Below are 27,706 nucleotides of genomic sequence, written 5' to 3' on the forward strand. Positions count from 1 at the left end.
TCTGGCTGGAGCTGTCACCGGCGCGCGCGCCGAAGGCCAGGGAAGGAGCCGCGGGGCGGGAGGTGGCCGGGACCATGAGCAGGTACCGCTGGGTCTGTGTGTCCCCCTCCAGAGCGTCCGTCTGTCCGTCCGTTCCGCCTCCCCCTACCCCCCCCCCCCGGCCCCAGCGTCCACCTGCCCGTCCCGGGGCCCCGTCTCACCTCCTCTCGGTGTCTGTCCCAAGGCCCCTTATTCCCCCCCTACACTTGGTGTCTGTCTGTCCCCCGCACACACCACTGGGTGTCTGTCTGTCTCAGGGTCCCTTCTGCCTCCTGCACCCTCCCCCCCCCACTAAGTCTCTGGCTATCCTCTTCCGAACACTTGCCCCAAGTCCCTTCTGTCCCTCCTCCCCCCACACACACACTTGATTTCCCCCCCCCAGATTCCGTCCGTCCGTCCCCCTCGCTGCCATGCCCTGCTGGGTGGGTGTGTCAGGGCTCGGACTTTCTCCCGGAACTCTCCCTCTCTCCTGAAGAGCCCCAGAGGTGTAGCCCTGTTAGTCTGTATACAGCAAGAACAAGGAGAGCCCTGTAGCCCTTCATCGACTAACACATTTAATTGCGGCGGGCGTGAGCTTTCGTGGGCTGCAGCCCACTTCGGCACCTGTGCTACAGGACTCTCCTTGTTTTCTCTCTCCTGAGTTATCTTCCCCCTCTAATCCAGGAGGGGGCAGGGTTGCTGAGGGAGGCCTGTGCCGGGCATGGGGAGCTGCAGGGTGCTTAGCGGGCTCTGATGGAGGCTCCCCACTTAGGGGGATCCCTGAATGTCATCTCTGTTTGTTCAGCACCTGCCCAAGGGGCCCTCTTGATCCCTTTGCATGGCCCGGAGGTGACGCCTTGGTAGTCATTGGTGTGTTGTCCTAGCTGTGCACGATATATCTGTCAGCCCCAGGAAAAGCAGCTAGTTTGGAGGGGAGAAATAACAGATCACTGATTCCCACAAATCTTCTCTGGAGGGGACACATGTTACAGTGTGTGGGGGCTGAGGGTCAGGACTCCTGGCTCTGCTACTGAGTGGCTGTGTGACGAGGCAAGTTCCATCCCCTCTCTGTACCTCAGTTTTGTGTGTGTGTGTTTGAGTAATGGTACTAACACAGCCTTGTAAACTGCTTCGAGGTCTGCAGGGGAAAAAGTATCTATGTATCACTTCTCCCTCTCATTCGCAGGACAACTCCATATAAGAGAGATTCCTCTCATCCGTCACTATCAATACACTACCTTCATATTCTTTCTGTTCTGGTGGTCCCAAAAAGGCTTTGAGAAGCACTGGTTCCTTGATACCAGCTATCATGGTGTTCTGGTTTACCTGTGGGCTCAGATTCTAGATTCCCCCCCTCCCCCCCCACACACACACAAACATTAATTTCTGTGAATAATACCTGAGTGTTTGCAAGTGTTTATTTCAAACTGTATTATTATACTGATTCTTGGTAGGGTTAAAAATTCCTAAATTTCTAGTAATTTTAGATTAGAAAAACGGAACACTTCAAAAATGTACTTTTCAAGTTTTTTTCTTTTAGTTTTTATAAATATTTCTCACAGCTCTGCAAATAAATACTTAAGCAGACATTATGAAAATTTTCACTCTTTCTAGTTAGTCTTTAGTCACTTTCACTTTCACTTCTAATTTTTTCAGTTGTACAAAGTTTGGCTTCAGTCATTTCAGGAGACTGTATTAGGCTTCTATTGGAATTTCTTAAAACTGTTATGGAACTCAAATCTGAGGCAAATTTGACCTTTGGACATTTTTGTATTATCAGGAAATTAAAAAAAAAAAAAAACCCACCTAAATACTTCTTACTGTTATTTGTATTGCAGAAAAGTTTGAGGCCATGTGCAGAATTGGAGTCCTATTGTGCTGGGTGTTGTATAATTTAAACTATTAAGGCAGGAGCTGTTTCTTATTCTGTTTGTCTAGCATAACAGGGCACCAATCTCTATTTAGGTACTTACATGGCCCTCATCATCATCAGTATCTGAGTGCATTGCAATTATTAATGTATTTTATCCTTGCAACACCACTGATGAGGGAGTAAAATCACACTTGATCATATTTCACACTAGTTACTGATTACCAGATAAAACTGAGAGCAAATAAGGGACACCAGTTGTGTAGAAGTGCAGCAGTGCTATGATTTCATGTTGTCTTGTAAATCGTGATTGACAATGGAATTTGCTGTTTGTGTGGAGAGAGAAATTGATGATTACCAATGATTTTTTCTGATTTAAATCAAATCCTTCCAAAGCTGCTTTATGTACTAATTCGCCAAGGGCGCCATTACATTTAAATGGCTTAAAACTATCTGATCTATTTTTTGGCAGTAGTGACAATGAACAGGCGAGTCGACCTAGCAGGGAGGACTCAGAGAGGAAAAAGCTCTCGACGATAAACATTTATTAGGAGTGTACAGAGACAAAGATGTGGAGCTAAAAGCTGTAACAGTGTTTACTAATAACATCTAGGGCTTCCATCCAAAGACCTCAAGGTGCTTTTATAAATGTTAACTAGTTAAACCTCTCAACCTTTCCTGGAAAATAGTATCATCTCCTTCCTATAGATGGGAAAACTAAGGCATACAGAGCTGAAGTGATTTGCTTAAGGTCACACCAAATCACTGGCTGGGAGTAGAGCTCGGTTCCTGACTTGCAGACCTTTCTTCTATCCATTGAACGACGCTTACCGGAAGGGATAAGCCAAGACTATCCCTAGAGCTTACTGTGACTTCCAGTGCCGATAAAGCTACGTGGTAGTCACTCATCTGTAACATGTAACATGAAAGGCTGGTGCTTATGTAGTCCGGTTCAGTGGGCTGTGCTATTTTCAGAGGCTTGTATTGCAAAACATATAGAGACCTTGAACTATGCAGGCAAATGAATGATCCAAACAGCTGCGGGCTGCCTTTGCTGGGCAGCTTGTCAGAGTTCTGTCTTTGTTTTTCTTTTTTCTTGGTACTATTTTTTTTAAGTCTAAATACTACCATTGTTTCTCTTCTTCGTGGAGGAGGCTGGTGTGGTGAGGGCATTTCACAGGGGTCTGACTATGTCTATACTGGGAGAATGACTCATGTTAGGAAATGTTTATCATATGAATCAATGCAATATTGTCCTTAATGAGGACAGACATTCATTATTTAAAAAACATGTTAGCTGGTTGTGATTAACCCTAAATTGTCCTGTTTTTCCAACGGGATGTGTAGTCATCACCTCAGAGCCTTTATGAATCTTCACTTTCCTGTTCTTGCACTGTAGCAGCCCTGACTTTTCAAGCTAAGGACAAGGTTAGATGGCAGAACTTTCAGCGGCCTGCCTCTCCAACCTGACTGGTAATGTCCCTGCTTCCCCCCATGCCCAGCCTCTGCTGATGTACCTTAGTGTTCACATGTGACACCCCTGCTACTTTAGCCCTGGGATCCCTGCACAGCAGAGGCGCTGGACATGTCTGCTTCTGCCATTGCTGCTAATGATGTTTCACTGAGTGCTGATGTGAGCTTTGTCCAAACTGGGGTGCCATAAAACTTGACGGTGTGAGGAGAATGCTGCTGTCTGACTTTAACTGCTGCATTGATTTGAAAGCACATACAATGCCACGTGCTTCTTGTTGGTCTGCTTGAAAGCAAAGATTCAAAGGCGTGATTTCAGCAGCACATGAGCAAACAAAGTGACCTAACTTTGCGATGGTTCTCCGAACTGTCCCCACCCTGCAGGAATGCTGGTTAAGGTCTAGAAGAACTTTATACTGTTCAAATAGTGCAAAGTTCCTCACGTGTTTATTAATCGGAATCATTCTAAGCATTGGTATCACATGGATCACCGTAGGATCTGAGCACCTAGCAAAAGGTGATTGCACCCACCATAAAGGACACAAGTGAGAGGAGATTGTAATTTTAAATACATCTCCATTAAAAGCACAGTGGAAACTGATCAGTCTCTTTACACTGTGTACTTTATTATTGATACATTGCTACTGGGTACATGAAACTTCATAAACAAATACATCCAGAGTTCCCTGTTCTGAGCTGTGTACAGACTGAACCCAGGGCCTGGAGTGAATAAGTGATCTTTGGGTAAAATTAATGGCAGATTAAATTTAGATGAAATAAAAGGAAATGCTACTTCACATGGTTGGTAATCAGCCTGTGGCATTCACAGTTCCAGGAAGCTAGTTGCAAATCAGATTTTATCCGGGACTGCAAAATAACATCTGAAGTGCTGTGGTGGTGCCTGAGGGGTCATGACGATTCTCCACCATGAACCCCTTAATGCTAGGAGTAGTTTATGGATGGAAGGTGAATTTATTTCCTTTAAAACATCCAATATTGGTCATTGCCAGCGGCCAGAAATTTAATGGAGTAATGGCCTAATAGCAAATCTTATGTTTCCTAAACCTACTTCTGGACAAATTTGATCTGTTGCATGTTTAATTCTAATCTTTACATGAGGCCCGGAGAGTCTCCTCATTAAAGTGTCTCTCCAAACTCAAGCTGGGAGCTGCTGGTGATTGTTAATAAAAACAGTGACTAATTACATCAGACCTTGAGGTTTCATCACACTGTTGTGAGACCTTGAGTTGCCAGTCTGCACGCTGGAGTCTCGCAGCTGATCTGCCATGGCAAGGAAATCAGCCTTCCCGAATATTTAGGCAGGCTGTTTTTTCTGCTGACTTGCAGGCATGGGGATGGAAGCAAAGTGGTCGGTGTCAGACAGCAAACTCCAGGAGAGTTGTGGGAGGAGGGAAGAGAAGAGGCGTAGACCCCCGGACTCAAAATTGCTGTGATCAGAGAGCATGATGCTAGCTAGGAGTTGGTGTGAATCAGAGGCTTGAATGATTAAGTTGCCACTGAAGTGCTCTGAAAATTGTTTTGATAGTGTGAAGGGCTAATGAGGAGGCTGCACTGGGGGGTGTTAGTTTGAATGGTGGTGACTGCAAATTGGATGCAGAAAGGCTACTGTAGTTTTGAATAAAGAAGGTATCTAGATGTGGCTGTATAGTGTGATCCTGATTTTTCTATAGGTTTCAAGGGATGTTGGATAAAGGAGGTAAGCCACGAGTCTTTTATAAGGGTGCTGTTTTGATCCCCTAGTTACAGAGCACAGTTGAGAGGTACCATCCATCTTTAAAGTCACTCTGTGCAGTTAGCATGGCCCTGGGGAAGGAGAAGGAGTGAGCTACCTTCAGGCATGCTCAGCTCTGTAGGATCAGTAGGCTGTATGGCTCATAACACAGGGCTTTGGAGGAAGGATCTCTGGCGCAGTGAGATTAAATGCCAGAAAACAGTTCTTTGGGGGGCTTATCCCATCATTCTGCTAGATCAGTGATACTCAGACTGAGGCTTGCGAGCTGCAAGTGACTCTTTAATTGTCTCCTGCGGCTCTTTGCAGCACAGGATGTTAAAACACTGTGTGATTTAATTATTAACCAATCAGGATGCTTTTACTATGTTGTTAACCAATTGTAGCTGATAAAATAAGAATCACTGAGGTCTGGGTATCACTGTGCTAGATGGTCATGAACCAGAACACCAAATCCAAGCCCCCAGTCAGACGTCAGCATTTGGATCCAAATTGAACTCTACAGTTTGGGTTCAGTTCCCTAATTTACCAAAGGCACGGTGGAGAGCCAGGGCCATTAGACTGCTGATGTCTTGTCCGTTTTGAGTCACAGCAGGAGGGAGTCAAGATCTGAAGGAATTAGAAGAAACTTAGTCTGTCTTTTCCAGTGCTGCTGTTGAATCGGTGTGTGACTGAGTAACCACAACTGCGTTGTTTTTTAAAAAGCCCATTGGCCAGAAGTGTACTGTGAATTCTGCCTGGTCTTCCTGCTGCACTAGATGTTTTACTGGGGCTAGTGAAAGAAACTCCAGAGAGAGAATAGCTTAAAGTTCACCGTTCTCTTGCTTGTGGGGGAGGACACACAGGTCCTTGAGTTTTGATTAACCTCTTCCTCTAACACCAAATACTTGATTACTCGTAAGTCAAATGACTGTAATGCTCAACGTCTCTTGGAAGTATCTAGCTCAGTGATGGAAAGTCTCACCGGGTGTGGGAAGGAAAGTCACCAGTGGAAACTGAGCTTTGTGGTGATGAGTGTATCATATCGATATAACTCTGACAGCAATTTGTCTGGTAGCGGGGATTGTGACTGCTGACGGAAGGGGTGGGGCTGAGAAACAAGGGGCCTGTCTGCTATGTCCTGGTCTAAGCAAAAGTCTTAATTGGGAAGAGGGAAATTAAGCCCATCAAACGAATCCACCTTTGATTAGTGTTATGCCTGCTACATGAGGGGAATTCACCCTGTTCTGTGGCGGAATGAGAGGGGGTAATAAGGACCTGAAGAGTTGAGCATTGTACAGTAAAATATACAGTCTAGTGGTTGCACTTTGTGCTGCCTCTTGGGACATGAGGGGGTTGGAGTGCCGCAGTAGCAGCATGTACCTCCCATGAAGTGGTGGGGGGATCCTCATATCACTGATGAGCCATCCCTGCTCTGGGTGGGTGACTAAGGAGTCTTGTCTGACTCCCAAAGAAGTTAAATGTCCCTGGGTCAGAGCTGATGGCTGCAATACCAAGGTTTGGGTGTCTCTGAAAGGAAGCAATGTGAGCTCTTCTTTCTCGTGGGGTGGGATGTAGTGGCAGTTCGTGAGGTTCTGCCCTGCAGGGGAAGGGCAAAACTGTTGGGGAGGGCAGAGGGGGAGAGCAGAATCAAGATGAGGCTCAACTGGGCTCTTGCGTGGGGTACAGAAACCACTCAGGGATTAAATACAGCACAAACACGCCCCTCCAACCTGTACTGCCTCTTTATGGCCTTCCTCTTGCAGTTTTGTCCCTCCCAGGCAGGGCTTTCATGAGATGAACCAGGATCAAAGAGTCTGAGGCACCCTTCTTGAGCTAGTTCACACAAGGTCATTCCTTTCTCATTAAACTAGGCCCAAAGACCCACCTCTTCAAGTAATCCATCTTTTAACAGTGAGTTTGTGGAGTATTTTGAGAGGCTGTCTCTATGGATAAGTCCTCACCCAAAGCTTGTGTTAAAACTTTGTATTATCAGAATGGAACCAAGAACCAAATTACTGCCTTGCTACTTTGCTATTCACCTTTCTCCTCCCTCCCTCCATCCTTATCTTTGTTCTATCACTTTACACTTTAGCTTTTGGGGACAGGCCTTAGCATTTTGTGGGAGCTACCAGAAACAAATACATAATATGACCCAGGCCGTAACCTTTGGAAACATGGTTACAGAGGTTAATTTGTCTTGAAAAACTTTAAAGAGAAGCTGCAAAAGTTTGCTTTCAAAATCACGCCCCAAATTTTATAAGATTCCAGCACCAGGGGAAGGTGTATTCAGTAGATAATCTGTACCTCCCTTCTGGGGTGTTGAACATTAATTAGCGTTTGTAAAGCGCTGTGTAAGTGCTAATTATTGTTATCATCAAAAATGTAATTGCTGTGTGTTAACAAAATTACCTCTCTGCGATCCAGAGAGAGCTGAGCTGTAGATGCTATGGTGCTTGTCAAGTCACTCGCTCTGGCAAAGAATCAGAGAAGTCTGCGATGTGGATTTATCCCCTTTTCTACAGAGTATAGTGGTGGTTACATTTAAAAACATGTCTATTCTCTAGGGAATACAGGACATTTCGTAACTTCTAGTAAATCCTCTGTAGTTCATTTCTTTGAAAGGATCCAAGTCTAATAGTCTCCTGAGGCAGTTTCTTTTGATACAGTATTTGGTGTAAAATCTGCAACTATCAAAGGAGGTGACTTGAGAATTAGTTGTTAGAGCCGTTTTATGAGCTGAGAACACACATCAGTATTAGGAAGTCTAGGGAGTGAGAAGCAAAGAGAAACTGTCTTATTAGACTGAGTCTTCTCACTGCAAGACATGTAATTAACATGCAAACACGTGCTAATGTGAAGGTTATAACTTGAATCAGCAGAAACAAGGCACTTAAGGCAGTTCCAGTGGACGTTGACATGGCGGTAGGCCTGGAGTGTCTAGTATGCTGTGCATAGGATATGACATAACCACACTTGAATGTGAACCCCTGAAGTGTTTCGACACACTTGTCTCTTTTGGGTCATAATATCTGTGTGTTAGCCTTCAGGCCTCATAGGACAGATCTGTGTGAAAGGTTCCTGGTGTATGTTTGCATTTGGTGTTCTCTTAATGTCTGTCTGATACTTGAAAAGTCTGACAAGTCTGCATCCTGTTCAGATTCTTGGGCCTACTCGGTGCTGATTAAAAAGAGGGGCTGGTGAGATCCAGGAATAGTGTGGACAGGTGCTGTGTAAGCCACTTTGCCAGCATGCCTCAACCTTGACCTACAGTGCCATATGCTCTTCCAGGCTTGGGCCTCTCAAACCGATGAATAGCCACTGCCATTCTCACTGAATCCTGAGGTGTCTTTGTGGTGCAGAGATTGATCTGCTACTGGCCAGGGTGAGCCATGTCCCCTTTCACTTGCAATATAACCACCATATCTGAATTCTTGGCATCTCTAGATGATACTTGGCACTTCATATGGTACGATTAACACCAATTAATCCTTGCAACACAGTTTTGTGCAGTAGATATTTTGACTCTTGTACCGATAAACTCTACCTCAGTTAACCTAAGTGACTCACCCAGGGCCACACGCTCAGTGGCAGAGCTGGGTTTTTATTAGCTGTATTATGTAGTAGCACCTAGGAGCCCCAGTCATGAACTGGGACCTCGTTGTGCTAGGTGCTGTACAAACACAGAACAAAGAGATGGTCTCTGTCACAATTTAAGTATGAGATGAGAAAAAACAGGTGGCTGCAGATGGAAAGAGGGGGGACAAGGAGACAATAAGACAGTACTGATTGGAAGGACGGGCAGTGGTCTCCGCTCATCACTGTTGTCAAGTTTTTTGTAGGCATCACAGCAAAGGAGAGTTTAAAGAGGGATTTGGAGGAAGATAATGAAGTATCTTTGTGGATGCTTACAGTGAGGGCAGCATGGGGGAAAGCAAGAAGGTGATTGTTTGAAAACTTAACAAGTAGACGATAGAGGCTGCCGTGAGCCAGTCGGAGGTAGAAGTCGATACCTCGATCAGTGAATGGGAGATGGTGAGGATAGGTCATTAAAGGCCTTGAAAATTAAGACAAGTATCTTAAGTTTGATGCAGGAGCCTCCTGTCTCCCAAATTCCTGCTCTAATCACTAGAAACACTTCTTCATCAGAGAGGAAAAGTTGGTTAGTGAAATATCCCCGTGTATGATCCATGCTTGAAATAGGAACTCTGAGGAGTAAGGAAAAAAACAAATTCTCCTTCTCCTTAAAGATTTTAATAATGCTATAGCTGCTTTTTTTAATCAGAAAAGGATCAAAGGGGCATTCTAGCTTCTTGGTGCCTTCTCCAAGTCTGTTGTTGTTCCCCATGGACTTTTTCAAGACAGCGAATGCTGTTTCTCTACTCCCTGCTGATCTTTCTCAAACCCTGTCTTGTTTGATATTCGAGCATCACCTCTTGAGCAGCACCATAAAGCTGAGTAGTATCTCTCTGCTCTGGATTGAGCCGACCTCCTGCTACGAAAAGAGAGACTTCAGAGAATATATAAATATGCAATAGAGCACTAGGACGCTCAATAATTAATCTTTTACACAGAAGAAAGCTTGTGTAAAAGAAACAAACAAACAAAAAGCCCTCTGGCACGCTTTTGTTCCCTCTCCAAACTCTGTCCCTGGAACAGTCAAGTGCTGGGAGCATAGAGAAAAGAAATGCATCATATCAGATCTTAAAATGAGATTATATACTTCCTTGCTTATCAGAATTCTATAGCACCTTAACCTGTGAATGCACCTGGCTTTGTGTCCCTGTGCTTTAGAATTCATATTTTCAGAATTGCTTGGAAATGAAAAGTCCTCTTTCCCTCAGATCTGTTTCTAGCTGAGTTTAATACAGGTTTGCAAAAGTCTATTTGCTCTTTGCACATCGAAGAGCAAGGAAGATATTTCTGGTTTTCTCTCGTATGTTCTTAATCAGTGTGTTGGTCTCATAGCAGGTCAAGTCTTCCACAAAACAAATCAGAAAAATCCACAAAGTGAAGAGGTATATTTTGGTTTTATCAAGAAAGGCAGTGGGATGTTTTAGACTGAGTGTGGTGTGGGAATCAGGAATTTCTGAACTTTTAGTCCTGGTTGCATGTGACCTTGGGCAAGATACTTCCCACTCCTTATCCCCAGCAGTTTAAAAAAAAAAAAAAAAAAAAGGGGGGGGGGGGAGGTAATGCTCTTTATGCATCTGGGTGGGGCACATTGGTGGCTGTGAGGAATTGATGGATGATGATTGTAAAGTACTTGAAAGTTGCAGAGGACTGTAAGTGCAAAGTGTTGTTCAAGGGGAGAACACAATGACATTCTAACATAGAGAATGAGGCACTGTGTATACGTGTCAATATATTATTTAGCACTCACAGATGTCTTAACTTTTTTCAGTTGAAGACTCTTCCCCAGCACTCGTAGCAGTGGAATGGCTTGTTATTACTCTTTATACAAAGTGACATCTTTCTTCTAAAGTGCTGCTGTTGTCAGGAACATGACTATAAAAATGACTTGTAGAGCTCCATATTTATTCCCTCTCTGGCTCTTCCTCTCCTATAATGATCCACACAGCTGGGGATCATGGTGGGGCACCATCAGTGTTAGAACATGGAGGCTTCTTGCATATATGGACAGGAAAAACATGTTTGAATGATGTTAAGGAACATCTTTTATAATAGGTACCTCTCACAGTTACTGGCCAAACTACACCTCTGACCCCTCCTGGTTTCATTAAGTGCACCCACTGTCAGGCCTTGAGCCATCACCTGGCTCGGGATGGAATCACATGGTTCTTCCCCCTCACACCAGACTCTGGGTTGCAGGCCCCTGGTACTAAATGTGATGGTGTCAGGAGGTTGCACTCTAAGCGCAGACCCTGCAGTCTTCTCACTCTGAGAGCAATGACAGTGCTAATGCAGTGACCAGACAGCCTTCTCACAGCAAAAAGTGATTTAAAACAAAAGCATTTGAAAGAAAACATCTTAAAAACAATAAAACAGCTGGTATGCATGTCTCTAGATCTATTGCATTGCTTTCCTATTTGCTCTCCCCACATTTCCCTTTTAAGTTAGATCAATAGTCATACGGGAAACTCTAATAACTCACTATAATACTACAGTAACTATCTCACTGACCAATCATATCCAGTGTTCATAAATTATTACACCTCAATATTTTTAGATAGCAGTATCAGAGTACATACCAGGGTTAATCAGGGTTCGTTAACGTGATTGCATCGTGGCATTTTTCTGTTGACACAGACAAGGAACAAACAGTGCAACAGTTCACAAGGGCATTTAAACCATGTGTTGTAGGGCAGTCAGGTTCTAATGCCTTTCTGATCAAACTTGCTCAGCTCACAGGTTTATTCTAAATGCCCAGTCCTGCCAACTTTCTCTGGGTGTCAAAATGCAGCTGTTCTGTCTGCCTCCTTTCCTGTACATACAGCAATAAAGATGCTGCAGTCAGAACTTGGCTGTCAGGGTTGTTGATACAGTAGGCAGAATAAAATCCACCTCACTCTGCAGTTCTAACAGGAGTTTTGAAAAAGTGTCTGTGTAGTCAGCAGATCTGACTCAGGTGCACAGGGAACAAGTTGACTACTGGCTTAAAGACAGGCCGTGCTTCTGTCAGTGAGGTGTTCAGCCAATGGAGCAATGTCACGTGAATATCCAAGAGCAGAATGAAACAGCTAGCCCTTGGGAATCTTTCATCCATTCCCAGTAGACTGACTTGTTCCACCACAGCTGAGCCGCTGAGGATTGTTCCAGGAAACCTAGATTAAAGGACCTCTTTCCTATACCTGTGCCTATGTAAAAACATCTTATGTGCATCTTTCACCAGTGCCATGGCATCCCAATGGCATCAGTGGCAAATGCTAAGATTCTAAGGTCAGAGAAGCAAGCAGGCAAGCTTTCTGTGCTGGCCAAACGTGCTCTGAATAAGGACAGCATGGCCAGATTTCGTTTGGAGTGAAATTGCACTTTTTCGTGACAACCGTGACTCTTTTTTTAACCAGACCCATTTGCCGCACATCGTTGCTTCCCTGACGTGAGTGTGAATCTGGGGAGTGGGGAGGCAAGAGAGGTTCCTCCTCATGTTGATAGGCTTGGGGGTACAAGTGTGAAACAGGGCAGGAAAAATAACCCAAACATTTTCTGCTGATGACGTGAGAGCGCTCAGAAACCAAAGAGCAAACCCTGGCCTCTTCTACCAGGTATTGTTTATAGCAGATGGAATTCTGTTGAATTGGGGATGGGGTGATTTTCACAGGTGAAGAAGGCAGTGAGGCAGCTGGCTTCCATTTGTGCCTTTGATAATCTCCATGGGATGAATGTATTGGAGTCGTCCGTTTCCTAGTTTGGGATCCTTTGGGGTTGCCAGGCATTAAATAAGAATTGGCTTGGTTAGTAAAGCAAACCAAGAATCCTTTTACATGTCTTCAGGGTTCCCTCCATCTTCCCCACAGATGATACAGTGACAAGCTCACAGATGCTGCCCCTGTTGCTGACGGACAGAGTTGTTTTGGCTGAGGATGAGCAAGCCCAGAGACTTGCAGCATGACATGGAGCGGAGCCTCCCGGCCATTGCATCCATGAGCACCTCCCTCTCACAGAGCCAGAGCTTTTCCCCGCACTATTACTTCTCCCCGGAGAAACGGAAAGCCATCTCGGACGTCAGGAGAACTTTCTGCCTCTTTGTCACCTTCGACCTGCTGTTTGTCTCTCTGCTGTGGATAATTGAGCTGAATGTGAGTCCTGGGTCCTTTCTGGTGGGGAAGCAGTGAATGAATCTCTCCTGTTGGTTTTTGGATACAGTCCACCCACGTTAACAGCCCCATTCTGAAACCTTAGGACTGGCTCCTCAGCTGATTTCCAGGGCACTGTGCCACTCTACAGTGTACACCACTTGAGGATTTGGCCCATAGTTGTTACAAAAAGAAATCCTTGTCCACTCCCTGGCTTGGCACTGGGCACATAGTGACTTATACTGTGGCTTCTTGTGCTCTGTCCAGACTAGTTTTAAACCTCTAAGGCAGCTGGGCTTTGAAGCTGCATGTGCTGCTGTTCTAGCGTGTTATGGTAGGAGCAGACAGGAGATGATCAGAGATGCATCTCCAATTCTACGTGCAGCCCTCACTGGTCTGGCCTTATTTATTACGACTGGATCCTGTGAGTACTTATCAGTGATTATCTTCATGTCCTGTTTACCTCATTCAGAGTCTGCATTTAATAGTTTCTCTCCGTCTGCAGTTTGATTCACGCTCCCTCCCGCCCATCCCCAGAAATGACATGAGTAACTGAGAGTCTGAAAAGCAGCCACAAGAGCAAAGCAATGAACAGCCAGTGTTCCACTAATGCCAGTAGAAACCCCATGTGGTATCTGTCCTCTTGTGAATTCACTTTGCCATGTGGTATTGCCCTGTGCCAGGGTTGGTTAGGGGAGGGACGCTTGTATTTTAATTTGCAATGTGGCTCAGGGAAATAAAACTGGTGTCCAAGCTACCAAATTATTTTTCATGCACCAGTTTTGCTCACAGCTATCTTAGCTTGTGCGTCCCCTTAACTGGGGACTAACTGGCATGGCAACCTTTGGGCTTTGAGCCCAGAAGCTGTATATTTAAAAATGTTAAGGCTTATTTCACTGTTAAGAAAATTGCCAGGCTTGTGCAGTGAATAATGCTTCTTAAAAAACTCAAATGGTTCTCTCTTGCTTGTTGCAATATTGGCAGCTCATTTCGTTCTCATTAAGTGCACCAGTCACCTGCAAACTTGAATTCTCCAAGCACATCCGTTTCTGAGTTAAAAGAACATCCCAAACAGTTTCTTTTGTTTGTTCAGGGCAGTGATGTTTATTTAAATTTTTTCAAAGAAATTTAGCCCAAAGCCCTTGCCCCTTCCCTGCTGTGGTGAGATCTCTTGTCAAATTCAATCTTGGAATGAATTTCTAAGCTGCAGCTCTATGAAATCTGCTGGATTGCTGGCCCTGGAGACTGAAACCCTCTCACCGCAGAACAGATACAGCATGTCAGCAGCAGTGCAGAACCAGTACTCTCCTCCAGTGTGTCCCAGCCCTGATCTAGAGGGAACACTTCCCGATGGCTGCCTACTCAGTCCTTGGCCTCTCCAGCAAAAGGGTGCTTAGAACAGCAGTAATTTTTATGATGTGAGTGGCCGTCTGCTATGGACGAAGACTCACCAATCGGTTTTTCATAGACCATGAAACAGCTGTCAGATTGTAGCAACTTCCAGTCCAGCGTGGCTGTATTCCAATCAATAGCCTAAAGGTGAAAGGCTGGTTCCAATTACCTGAACCAGCCAGGCCCTCATAAGCCACAGTTCCAAGCCTCTAAAAATAGGATTCCTGGTGTTTTTAAAAAAGAAAAATCCCACTGGCAGGCCCTTAACTATGGTTTGAAGCAGAGTCATTTTGACACAATAGATATTAGGTCCTTGATTGCATTCCTATACAGAATGCGTAGGAAATGGCTTCCTTTTTTCCCCCTCTGCCCCAACCCACATCATGCTTACCTGAGAGTTGAATGGTAAGTGCTAATGTCTTTCTTCTTTAGTGTACTTTTCCATTAGCATTGGAATGCCTGTTAATAGATATCTTCTGAGAACAGATCTGAAGTAGTCTTGAAGAGATCTTTTATGGAACAACTTGTAAAAGAAAAGGAATATTTATGTAGACAGCACTCTATGGAAGTAACATCAGTCACACAACCTTCTGGGTTCTTTCTTAGTTAATGGTCCTTTAAGAAAACCAGTTATTTTTTCAGTCCTATTGAGCATGCTTCTAATAATTGGATCAGAAAAGAAAATGCTTGTTTGAAATCCTACAGGTCAAGGGGGCTGCTTATTCCATGGGTGTGGTATAGCAAGGGGTCCTTGGCTAGCATCAGGAGTCAAGTGGAAAAAAGACAGACAAGCAGTTTTCTTAAGGAAGCTGGTTTCCAATGTCTGAGATTTTTTTCAAATCAGTGGGTGTTTTTTCAGTACCTTTTCATACTCAAGCACTTTCTTATGCATCTGCGTGCTGCGCCTGCTATCTGTTACTCAGGTAATACTCCACTTCCATTTCACTGTCTGTGTCACACCAAGTGAGTGGACTGTTGCATACGTTCATGTCTAAATATTTGCTTATCAGTCCACCTTGTTGCATAAGTTAGTTTAACTAATGTTTAAACAGCACTGTCTGATTTTTATCATCTTTAGTTTATCTCTGCACTCAACATCTGTCTGTTTCCAATCTCTCTAATCCTAGACCACCAATGGCATTCAGAAGAACTTGGAGATCGAAATCATTGATTACCACTTTAAAACCTCATTCTTTGATATATTTGTAAGTATGCTAAACAACCAAAGAGAGAGAAATCTCTCTCTAAGATAGAGGCAACATGGCTTAATAGACAGAGGACTGGATTGGAATTCAGGAGCCCTGGCTTCTGTTCCTAGCTCTGCGAGTGACCTTGAGCCATTCCCCTCCCACCTCTCATCTTGTTTATGGAGATGATCCTTGCCCTGAAGATCTTACTGTCTTGCTCTGTCCGTGCGGCACCCTGCATGACAAGGCTGTGACCAGTGGGTGCCCCTAGGCAGGCGTGTAATGGAAATAGCAGTGGCGCTCTCCTTATCAATGCCTTTTTGTTTTTTAAAGGTTTTGGCTTTTTTCCGATTTTCTGTGTTACTTCTGGGCTATGCACTCTTAAAACTGCGCCACTGGTGGGTCATAGCGGTAAGAAATTAATTTCCTTTTTTTAATGTATTGGACTTTGTCTCTTTCTAAACTGAAGCAAGCATGTAGATTTGTATAACCCTCTTCCATTTTCCAGTTCACTACGCTGGTGTCAAGTGCCTTCCTCATCGTGAAGGTGATCCTCTCGGAGGTCAGTTGCTGTCAGGGTTTCCAATGTTTTGTTTGGTCTCATGCTGTGACTTCCCATCTTGTGTAAACTCCCTGTGTTTTTCTTCCCTCCTCCAGCTTCTAGCCAAGGGGACTTTTGGCTACCTGCTTCCCATTGTCTCTTTCGTCATAGCCTGGTTGGAAACTTGGTTCCTGGATTTTAAAGTCTTGACTCAAGAGGCAGAAGAGGAACGATGTAAGTCGCTTCTCCCGCGTCGTGGCTGGAATTGGTAGAGCAAACAAAACCACCAGGACTTCAGCAGCTTGTCACCATGTGGTGTGTGGGAAGGGGAACCAGGATTAGAAGCTATCTCCAGGCAGGCTGTGGAGATAAATTGCCCCATCTGACTTGATGGTGGCCTAGAAATGCCTTCCCAGGGAAACAAGTCCATTTATCAAAAGGACTTTTCACATAATGGAGAGAGGCAGAACGAGAACCAGTGGCTGGAAGTTTAAAGTCAGGCCAAGCCACATTGGAAATAAGGCCTCAATGTTTAACAGTGAGGGGGATTAAACCATTGGAACAGCCTCCTAAGGGAAGTGGTGGATTCTCCAGCTCTTGAAGCCAAGACCAGGAACCCTTCTGGAAGAAACGGTTTAGTCAAACACCTGTTACTGGGATTAACGTGGGGGAGACTGGCTGAGATGCTGTAGCCTGTGCTATATGAGAGATCAGACTAGATGAGCTAATGGTCCCTTCTGGCCTTAAAATCGATGAATTTTTCCAAGATGCTGAGCAACCACAGGTCCCATGGACTTGAATGGGCGTGGTGGGTGCTGACCCTGACTGAAAATTAGGCCAATGTGCTCGGCCCAGGGTCACACTCTGACCTGTAGCTTTCCAGTTCTTGTGGCGGAGGTGCCTGAGATTGCGAAAGGAGCTTCTCATCTCACGCTCGTCTTCTCAAACAGAAGGGTGGGGGGAAATGGCAGACAGGCCAGGAAGAATTTGTCAAGTGAGACTCGATCACGGATGTATTGATGGGTTGGGAAAAACCAGAGGACGTTTGGGTCTTGTGGGGAAGTTTTAAGATGAAAAATGATCAAGTATTTAATGCTTCTATTGGATTAAGAGCGTGTTCTGGATTGACTCGAGGGAATGCTCTTATTTAATTAGGCGCTTAATCACCTTTAGATTTGACAGGCAAAAGAGCTCATTGATCTCCATGCAGATAAAAAGCTGTGTCTCAAATGAAAGGTGAGCAAACAGGGACTGAAAGCTCCTGTGTGTCAGTGCTAGAGACAGTCTTGGTCCCAGTACACAGGTGTGTTCCAAGCATTATTTAACTGGGGTAACTTAACCTGGAGGAGGAGGGACCTTGATGAGGTTAGGAGTAACCTCTGGCTTCTGTAAATATTAACCATTTGTGTCTGTTGGTTCCCTAGGGTACTTGGCAGCGCAGGCCGCAATCTCCCGGGGCCCTCTGCTCTACTCCGGAGCCCTCTCCGACGGGCAGTTCTATTCCCCTCCAGAGTCCTTCGCAGGTGACGAATGTTTTTGCCTCTTCTTGGCGAGCAGTGACCTTTGTATTTGGGTTGAGTTGTTTTCTAAGCTTGCTCCACTTGCAGGATCCCCTGGGTTTCCTTTTCCCTATTATTGCCTCTTCAAAGTTCCTCGCTGAGCTTTGCCTAATTAGACCGACCTTTCCGCAGTGTTAGAGCACAGTGCCAGCCAGCACAGGTACTGTACGATGAACTCCCCTTTGCTTCCGGTGTCGGGGGAAGGGTATGTGTTGTAGCTGTTTTTGTGCCCAGGTGTGGGGTCGGAGAGATTGTCAGGCGGTGGAGAAGCAGCCGCCCTAATTAGCGTTTGATGCCTGCCTTTCCTGTGCTACCAAAATCCATTTTCAGCTGTGTTTAAACCAAAGCTCCAGGCCTGAGGACAGAGGGTTTGAAATGCGCAGCCTGAGGGTCGCTCTGGGGAAGACCTAGGATCCATCCTGAACATCCAAAGAGCAGCGTAGTTCACACTAGCTTGCTGCAGAGAGGTGTGTTTTCAGATGGGACGGCACTGAGGCAGGGGGATCAGTGCAGTCCCAGTTGGAACCACTGCCGCTGTTCCTGTAAGAGAACACACAGACTCTTCTGCCTGGATCTGTGCATCTGGAGGTGGAGTGGGGTGGGAGGGAGGGAGGACCCTATGTGGGCCCTCCCCTTCATAAAATCATACCAGCAGAATCTCCAGCTTCCTCCTGACTCTACCTTTCTTTAGGATCCGATAACGAGTCTGATGAAGATGGTGTGGGGAGGAAAGTGTTAACAGCTCAGGTAAACAGAGGAGCAGTTCTTGCCATTTTAGAAAACCCACTTCTGCCCCTGTTGGTTCCAAGCATCTGCTGGTGTCTGGCTCTGATGTCTGCCCAGTGCATGTTGACATGATCATTACTCTAGCATGTACCCATCAGGGTGCTGAATACATCGAGAGGTAAATGATTCTCTCCCTTTTCTTCTTCTCTCAAAACTGAAGGTCATGAAATACATTCCTGGCTACCAAGAAACAGGGACAAATTGTTCCCTCAGCCGAGCAGTGTTGCTCATGTGCTCTGGGGAAAACTGCTGTGACTCAATGTCCAGTCACCTCTCCTTGCTGGGAACCGTTCAGCTCATGTGCTCCTTTAGTTGGCTTTTAAAGGGGTCAGTGTCCCTGACAGAAGCTTGTCTCCTTTCTTCTCCCTTCAGTTCCCTTTACTCTTGCTGGTTATGTGGTGGCTTTACTGAAAGAGGAAAGGGGTATTGACTCCACTCTCCTGCCTCTCTAAAGTACCACTGTAGGTTCCCTTGGACACAGGATGCTTCACATTCTTTCCAAAACGGCTGTGTAGCTGAGCAGCTGCTGTTTCACCCGATCTCAGTTTGGCTTGTACCATTTCATCTGGTGAAAATGGTTTCGGAATCTCTGAAAGGTTTAACAACTGCTGAGAGACACAGCTAGTGTATCAATGACGCAGCTAGGGCCAGAACTCTGGCCTGCCAGGTGCAACACACAAGCCTCTGCCGCCTGAGTGAAAAGAGGATTTCTGTAGCAGATACATTTGTGGTAGGTCCCTTTCTCTGTTGGGCCAGCCACTAGGAGGCAAAATCACTCATTCGCAGACTCAAGATGATTAATCAAGGGGGCAGTAAATTGATTGGGTTTTCTTCTAGGAGAAGGAATATATCCGACAAGGCAAAGAAGCAATGCAAGTTGTGGACCAAATCCTAGCCCAGGAGGAAAACTGGAAATTCGAAAAAAACAATGCAAGTATTTGCTGTATGTAGGCAAAGAGAGGATAGAAGGGTTAGCACAGACCACAGAACGATGGGGCATTCAGAAACCGGTTAAACCATGAAAAATGAACAAGCATTACAATGACATGATTGAATTAGGAATCTTATTCCAGTTCGGTTAAATGTAAAACCGCCTCTTATTTAATTAGACATTTAATTACCTTCCTGTTTGACAGGAGAACTCATCAGTCTTTCCCACCACCCCAGCCACAGGCAGGCAGAGGAGTGTGGTTAGCCTTTAACTGCAGTTATAATTTGGAACTGTGGTTGACCAAGTGGGAAAGGATCAAAGGCATTTGATGAGAAAATCAGGGAGTGAGTGGTGCCATCTTGAAAAACACGATGCCCATCATTAACTAAGCTGTCACATGAAATAGACTTCTTCCTTTTGCCAAGCATCCAGCTGCAGCTTCATCCCACTTCATGTCTCGTCACACTTATGCTGCAGCGTGTCTGTTCTGGCTGCAGCTGTCTGTATGTGTGGATTTTTGGAAATATATTAAAATTCAGTCGGAGATAGTGTTCACTTCCTGTCCTAAACTTGCTACATAGTGTTGATATGCACTTTTAAAACATCCTGCCATGGAGGGGGTTGCGTTTCAGTACTGACTATAGTGATTGGAGCGGGACTGCTGTTTGTTCAGCCTGGCTGGTGAAGCAAATCTAAGATGCCCTTGGAACTCCTAGGGTGAAAGGTGCTAAACACACACAAAGTATTGTGCATGTTAAGTGTGACTTTACTGTCTCTTGCACAGGAGTTTGGTGATACAGTTTACACCATTGAAATTCCTTTCCATGGCAAGACCTTTATTTTAAAGGTAAGGCTCTGTGGCCTCTAGCGCCTTGCTTGGTAAGTTGCAGCTTTGTTGTATGGGCATAACCCACATGTACAGTAATTGCTTAATGCTCCAACCCAGCTCATTACCCATGCTCTTCTGTGGCTCCAGTAATACAGGTCAAACTGCAACAGATGTGGCATCGGAAAGCCGGTTCTATTTGTTTGTGGGAGTTGGTAACAAAACCTCTGCTGCCTTCTTATACTGAGCCCTGTGCCGCAGCATGAATAACACCAGGACTTGACATCTAAAACTAGACCAATCCAAGCCCCCACAAATACAGTGGGTCCAATGGCAGGTGACCAAAGACTTCTGTCCCCAACCCCAGCTTCTAGGACTACAAGATAGCGACTGTTTGCTCAGGAAGGGCAGGGTTGATCCCATTTCAGTTGCTATCTGGCAGTAAGAGGAGTCGTTAGGAAGTGACTCACTGTAGTGGCTTGGCTATAACACAGTGGTTCTCAACCTAGTTACCTTTGTGGGCCGCATATGCAGCTCTCTGCATTATGTGGGCCTCATCCACACAATATGTATACTACCTGTATGGGCCTGAGGTGGATCATCCACAGCTGGGTGACCCCGTGTTACTGCATTATCCTTCTGCCTCTAAAGACCTCCATGAGGCTGCAGATGAACATGAGTGTCTCATTTTTGCTGACTCTCTTAGTAGCCTTTCATTGATCTCCTAAAACAGCTGCCTGCTTCGGTATAAGTGGTAGACTCAGGAGAAGGCTGGGGTGGAGTAGTGAAGGCTGTTCTGTTCAGGATGGAGGTATGCTGAGGAAGCTTACCCAGTTCCTGCCTGTGCGGTCTGGGCTGTAGCCAGTTCTTCTGCTATGTTGTCTCATGAGCACGACTTTCACCCATTTGGTTGTCCCTAGTGATCTTTATCTTGTGCTCATTGACCACATGCCCAAGGGAAGGCAGCTGGGACAAACTGTTAACTGTCTAGTCCTTTCCTCAGGCCTTCATGCAGTGTTCTGCTGAAACGGTCTACCAGGAGGTGATTCTTCAACCTGAGCGGATGATCCTGTGGAATAAAACAGTGGCAGCTTGCCAGGTAAGTGCCTTGTGAAGATGGTTCTTTAATAACCCTTTGGAGCTGGAACTTCCCAGCACAGGCTGCATGCAGTGGCTGGCCCTGTAGGAGCTGGGGGCCTGGCTGGATTTGAAATACCGATGCTTTGCTCATCCATCCAATCTGAGCATTTTGAAGTAGCTAGTGGCACCAAAAGCCCCGGGGTAGGCCAAGGAATGGGCTGAGGCACAGAGCCACGGTCATTCTCACTCCCCTGACTTGGAGGAGCTTACACACCCTAGGCAGTAGCCATGTCCAGGATGTGAAGGAGATGCCGGCTTGCTATACAGAATGGAAGAGCAGACCATTCTCAACACCAGAAGGTGAATGTGGCCATGCTAATGCTGGACTCTCCAAGGCCTGTTTCTGCATTCCTTGGGCCTGCAGATCTGCCACCAAAGGCTCTTCGCTTGTTTTGGATCCAGAGGCAATCTTAAGGGAGGTTCATTGTTCTTAGGTGTTGGCACATACAAATCCACAAGCAGGGTCAGAGGAAACTTCTGATTCTGTCTGTCTTTTGCTCAGATCTTACAGCGGGTTGAAGATAACACCATTATCTCATATGATGTTGCAGCAGGGGCTGCAGGTGGTGTGGTGTCATCCAGGTGAGTTTATTCTGCTCCGGTACCTCTTTAAACAAGCCCCTGTGCTGCTCCCTAGGACACTTCCAGATTTGGTGTGAGGGAGCCCCAGGCCACCCATCGTTTTACACATGAAATGTATAAAGGATCTAAGAGCGCTTCTAACTTGCCCAATGTGTGGGTAATATACCACGTCTGTGTTGTGCCTTCCCCAAGGTCCTATGCCAAATTGATAGCCAAGCCAGGAATAGAACCAGGAGTCTTGGCTCCCAGCATCTGACCAAATCACTAAATACCTGGTCTGTCCCTTTAACAATCATAAATGGACATAGTGTATCTCCATGTTAAAATATTTTTCCATAACCTTTTCCAAAGGGCTTAGATTGTCATATAGCTCCCATGCAGACCCCAAAGCAATTGCTTTCCCTTTTATTTATGTAGGGACTTTGTAAATGTGCGTCGCATTGAAAGAAGAAGAGACCGCTATATTTCCTCAGGGATGTCAACCACTCACAGTTTGAAACCTCCACTGTCCAGATATGTCAGGTAAGAGTTCTGATTTTTTGGTATTAGGAAATGTGTAATTTTTCTTACAATGCACGCTCCTGTATAATAGTGTGTGTTCAGTGCAAACAGATGCTTGAGTTTAAAAAAAAAAAAAAGGGGGGGGGGGAGTTATTTGCACAATTTTAAAGGAAACTGCCACTTCACAAAAATTCTGCCAGCCAGTCTGTCTGCAGAACAATATTCTACTTCCTGTGTTCCTCTTCCTTTGTTTAAAGAACAATTGGTGCAACCAGCATGTTGCTTAGGAGTTCAGCAGCAGCTCAGGTTGAGAAAGAGGGGACAGGGTAGGGAGGACAACAGATCAAAAACCCTGACCCACTCCTCATCCTATTGCTGTAGAATTAGCTGTCACGCATGGACAGTTGCAACTCCAAAGAGCTGCCGAACTCATGTGTTTTGTTTATTAAACCCTGCGTGTGCCCTTTTGTTCTCAAGTGACTGGCCTTATTTTTAATAAAGGCCCAGGGCATATTGAGATGGAGCAGGAGGTGTAAACAGAGTGCCCTTCAATACGGAGTCTCTCTAAAAGCACTCACCAAGGTCTCTGGCATTTCTCTAATTCCAAACGAAAGTGGCCGGCTGCCTTGTGATGCATTAATCTGGGTATGAATTTCTTCCAACAAGGCCTCTTTGTTACAATCAGTCTGTGCCTCAGGTGGCTAGTGACCAGCTGAGCCACTTCTCTTACTGACTTTGTTTTTCTGAGTAATCTGATTAAAGTAATTGACATTTAACTCAGAGGCTCAGTAACTGCCTCAGTCTATTTAGGTGCTGGGGCTTTTCAGGCCTAGAAAATCTTTTTAAGGCCACATGCAGCAGAAATACCTAGTGCTGCAAAGCAGGGAAGTGGTAATAGATATCTCCTTTTCAACGTACCTGGATGGATGGGGGAGGTAACATCATACAGAGCCTCTTGCCTCTAAGTCACAAATCCAGCACGTGTCACTAGGGATCAGTCGGTATCTCTTTGGTAGCCCATCCCAACCAGACCAAGGGTCGGGAGGAGGAGGCTGCCCACACAGTACCTGTCCTGGCCATAGTTCTGGTGAAACAAGCCCCACTGTTCATGGAACAGAGCCCAGACAGCAGTACTGCAAGGCAACATTTGCCAGTGTGAGCTAATCCTGCCATAGCGCCCCCAGTAGGTATGGAGAGGAGTCTTCTCGGCCCATTCATGTATGTGTCTCTGCTGCTCCCAGTGGACTAGCAGGGTGCGTTATGATGTGGACATGCCTATTAGGCCTTCATACAAGCCACTGGACCTCACTTAACTCTTCTGGAGGGAAATAAAAGCTGCAGGTATCCGATGAGCTGGAATCTCCTCATGGAAACTGAAGATGTGACGTTCTCTCTGGCAGCAGAGCTACTGAGCTCCTTCCTTGTTTGTTTCACAGTTAGACTTGCCCGAGGACTGCTCCAGCTCTGACACATTCAGGATCTAGGCTGCGTGTATGTGTCTGCACAGCAACTGTGTGTTTGCATGTGTATGTGACATGGAGCCTGCAGGGCATCACAGCTGTACAACCTTTGTACTCTTTCTTTTCCAAGGGGTGAGAATGGGCCAGGAGGCTTCATTGTCCTGAAATGTGCCAGCAATCCAAAAGTGTGCACCTTCATCTGGATACTCAACACAGACCTCAAGGTAAAGTGGGTCCCACCTCGGGGTGTTCCTGGTGCCGCTGTGCCTCGCACTCAACACAACCTGGGCTTCCAGATGGAGATTCTGGCTCTCTGCTCTGTAAATATTAGCAAACTGAGATCTAATCCCCGCCCAGGAGAACTCAAACCTCTGGTGCTTGCAGTGCAACCAGACCCACCTCCTCATCTGCCTGTCCCCAATCACAGGCATGTCACACACCATTGTTGCGAAGCCCTTGAGGACCGACATAGGGTGTGTCGGCCACTTTCCAAAGAGACTCATGATCTCGGGTTCCCAGTTTGGGACACCTTAACGAGGCCTGATGCTTCCAGGGGTAGATGCTGAGTACTTTCTGACATCCGGCCCCTTCCAAGTGTGTCGAGATGGGCCCCCCAAATCACTCTGGTTCTTAAACATCTGGGCCATCAATTTGAGCTCTCAGTGCAGAATAGACTTCTAGGGAGAGGAACTGTTAGGGTTTTTGTACTTTCTCAGTGCCTGAAGGAAGTGGTCCTTGTTGTCTTGCTGTCCTAAGCTTGCTCACCCTTGTGTCTATTGCCACCAGTAACCTGCAGTAGAAAGCCTCCCTCACGTGTGGGGTTAGCTTCTGCCTGCATGGCGAAACGCCAGTCTGGAGTTATTTGCTGAACTGCTGTGTTTGGTCCCTGCTGTGGGCTGGGACAAGGGCAGCATACAAAAGAGCTGCCTGCAGGGGTCAGGTGCGGAGGCTAGGGGGTGAGATAAGAGGCACCCGGCAGAGCTGCCAAGGACTGAGGACTCACATTGTTGATGTGGTAACCCGCTGCTGCAGCAGGGAAGCACAAAGACCTCATTCATTAATGTGCTCAGCCTGTGCGATCTCCCCACCCAACCCCTCCAGGAGAAGTGGGTCAGCTATTCTGTTGCTCGTAACATGATTGAAAAGCACTTGCAAAATCAACCGTCCTGCTGGGTAATCAAATTGGGGGATAGAGCCGAAAGCAGCAAAAAACAGCCGCGCGTCCCACTTGCTGTTGTGCCCAGTGTTTTGTGTCCAGGTTTCCTTTATGGGAACTGGCTCTGATGTTTGTTCAGCCTCTAAAGAAAGCAGCTGTTTTCTATGATTTATGAAAACAGGCACAGTTATGTGAGACAGGGCCTCAGCCCGTTAGCCACTGCCAGTTAGGAAGAAACTTCTGCAGCAGGCAAGCTATTTGTAATTGCTTATTATGCAGCTCACACATCTTCCCCTGAGGCATCTGGAGCTGGCCACCATCTGAGACTGGCTACCAAGCTAGGTGGACTCACTGGTCCATCCATCCTGGCATTTCCTGGGTCCCTAAAGAAATGCCTCTACCACTGACCCATGGTTAATTTCTTCTTTGTGGTGACGGCTGAGAGCTACTGCGAATTTGTTTAGAAACAAAGATTCCAACCCCCGTCCCAAATTCCCTAGGTGCATATCTGTTATAGAAACAAACCCCCATGAAATGCTGTTGGATCAATATCCTTCTCCTTAATGCAGGGTGTGGAGGAACCGTCTTTATTTTTGTTGTTTTTGCCCAGCACCAAACACAACAGGGTCCTGCTCAATGACAAGCTTCTGGGGTGCTATGGCAATGCAAATAATTAATAGCACTCACCAATTGCCACAAAACTCTCTCCGCCCTTTCCATGCAGTTCCCAGGGGGACGGGCTGGCAAAATGGACCTTTCAGAATGCCCTCAAAGTTACAAAACCTGGGCTTTGTCGGGGATCCAGGCGGGATCCATTGGTGAATTATCATCTGTGTTGCACTAGTATCTAGACGCCTCAGTCATGGACCAGCCCCCCCCCCCCCCTTTGCAAGGCATTGCACAAACACAGAAGAAAGATCGCCCTCGCCTCACCTTCTGCCCCCAGTCCCCTGCCCCCCCTTCCTTTGGGAGAGTACTGGCTTTAATGCCACTGCTGCTTGCTACTGCTGCAGTATGGCCCAGAGCAGCTCAGAACACAAACCACTTGGGGGGTTTTAAGACCTCAAAATACTTTAAATTATACCCAAAAGTAACTGGAAGCAAGTGGAAGTTGCCACTGCTCCTTGCTGTGATTCTCTCCAATCTGCTAGACAGGGCCCGTCCTGTTACTGCACAGACGTGGTCGTGTTTAGAAAGCAGCTGGCTCTGAGATGCTCTGGTTAACACTCAGTGAAACATCTTGAGCAGCTGCAAAGGTTTTTGCTGGAAACATGGGGCTGGATTTAAAATGAGTGGTGCCTCTGAGACACGATCCTTAGTGTGGGTTTCCCCAGGATTTGGATGCATGACAGGAACCAGGCATGATCTTAACTGGCAAAATAAACCCTGTGTTTGTTTTGTGTTTTCTGTAGGGTCGGCTTCCCCGTTATCTTATACATCAAAGCCTGGCAGCTACCATGTTCGAGTTTGCGTTCCACCTGCGACAGCGGGTCAGCGAGGGCTTGGGCAGGCTTTGAGCAGCAGCGCCTGACGCTCCGCGTGACATTCCTTTGCCTCTCTCCTTAACGCATGGCCAGAGAGTGAGGAACAATTTCCAAGGAGCTGGAGAGCTGCCCCTAGCCACCTGCCAGTGGAATCGTGCAGAAACCTCTTCCCTCCAGGAAAGAAGGGCTGAGCCAGACCCTGCACCAGGGCGGGGGAGGAAGGTGGCTATAAGTGCAATGCTACTAACAAACATGACGGGAATGCAGAAAGGGGGATGGGTGCTCAGTCTCTCCCGCAGAACCTTTCCTCTTCACATCTCCAATCAACGATCAAATTAACTGAGCAAATGCGAGCATCAGTGGAATCTTTCGGGCAGTTTCTGCTGGAAACTCCTGCACCCCAACCCCCTTTGCCTCCCTCCTTTTTTTTTTTTTTTAAATTTTCTGATAATTGTGTGTGACTTTCATCCATCTAGAACTACTGTACACATGTCAGAGGAGAGTGAAGGGTGAGGCTAGGTGCCTTGTTCATGTTGCTGCTGCTGCAAAGTGAGGGCGGTGGGCAGGATGGTTGAAGGGGGAGATGGAGGAACTCCCCCCGCAGGCTGCGTGTGACACGTTGGCTGCGGTTCTGCTGCCGGGCCCTGCTTTACGTGGCGTGGCTGGTAGGTCGCACCCTGGGGGCACTTGGCTACCCCTCGTCATTCCTCAGCTGCCAGCGATGGGGCTGTGCCAGCACCCTGATAAGGGTATTGCTGGGGGGGGGGCAGAGTGGGGAGGCGGAGAGGTTCCCGGCCCCCACCCCTGAGCCCAGCAGGAAAAGGGCTGAGGGTGAAGTGCCTCCCTGGAGCCCCCAGCTGGCCCCAGCCCTGGAACAGCTGGGCCTCCCCCTCCCGAGCCTGGCTACCACGTGCGGTGGACTCATTAGTCCCTCCCGCCTGGCATGTCCTGGGGCCTACAGCCATGCTCCCCCCCCGCCCCGGTTAATTCCTGCTGAGCGCCGCAGGCTGAGCTGCTGGGCCTTTGTGCGGAAATAAAGATCCCCGGTGCGGGGCCGGGCCAGGGGAGGAACCGTCGGAGTTTTTGTTCTGTGAGCAGCGCCGGACACCCGCGGGTCCTGAGCCGGACCAGGGCCGAGCAGCGCTGCCCAGCCTGGGCCGTTCGCCGGGAGGGGCAGGAGCTGCGCTGCGGGCGGGGCCGATTGGCGTGTCGGCGAACCCCGGCGCCGGGTGAGCGGGAGCCTCCGTCCCGAGGCGTGTCACCGCCCGGCACCGGAGCAGAGACGGGAGCCGCCTCAGGCCCCTGGGGGGAGGGGCT

The 27,706-nt window shown here is 46.8% G+C and overlaps 1 protein-coding gene across 1 annotated transcript; it reads left to right on the forward strand.

The window, feature by feature from the left end:
- Positions 1-27,706, forward strand: STARD3 (StAR related lipid transfer domain containing 3). Its single transcript, XM_067541220.1, has 15 exons — positions 1-82; positions 12,566-12,847; positions 15,364-15,441; positions 15,757-15,834; positions 15,932-15,985; positions 16,081-16,198; positions 17,389-17,487; positions 18,215-18,270; positions 19,147-19,239; positions 20,025-20,087; positions 21,070-21,165; positions 21,709-21,788; positions 22,206-22,310; positions 23,880-23,973; positions 26,318-27,706. Exons 2-15 carry the CDS (start codon positions 12,632-12,634, stop codon positions 26,420-26,422), a joined length of 1,335 nt encoding a protein of 444 aa, XP_067397321.1. The 5' UTR covers positions 1-82; positions 12,566-12,631; the 3' UTR covers positions 26,423-27,706.

This window comes from Emydura macquarii, unplaced genomic scaffold (genome assembly GCF_026122565.2).
Source record: "Emydura macquarii macquarii isolate MOO-44397 ecotype Brisbane River unplaced genomic scaffold, CSIRO-AGI_Emac_v2 contig_629, whole genome shotgun sequence".
NCBI classification, from domain to species: Eukaryota; Metazoa; Chordata; order Testudines; family Chelidae; genus Emydura; species Emydura macquarii.

Bases quoted from the DNA above. Each gene is read 5' to 3' on its own strand.
- STARD3 (XM_067541220.1), top strand. From the start codon at position 12,632: ATGAGCAAGCCCAGAGACTTGCAGCATGACATGGAGCGGAGCCTCCCG. The intron at 21,789-22,205 runs GTGAGTTTATTC...TTATTTATGTAG, and splicing joins GGTGGTGTGGTGTCATCCAG to GGACTTTGTAAATGTGCGTC. The intron at 23,974-26,317 runs GTAAAGTGGGTC...TGTTTTCTGTAG, and splicing joins TACTCAACACAGACCTCAAG to GGTCGGCTTCCCCGTTATCT.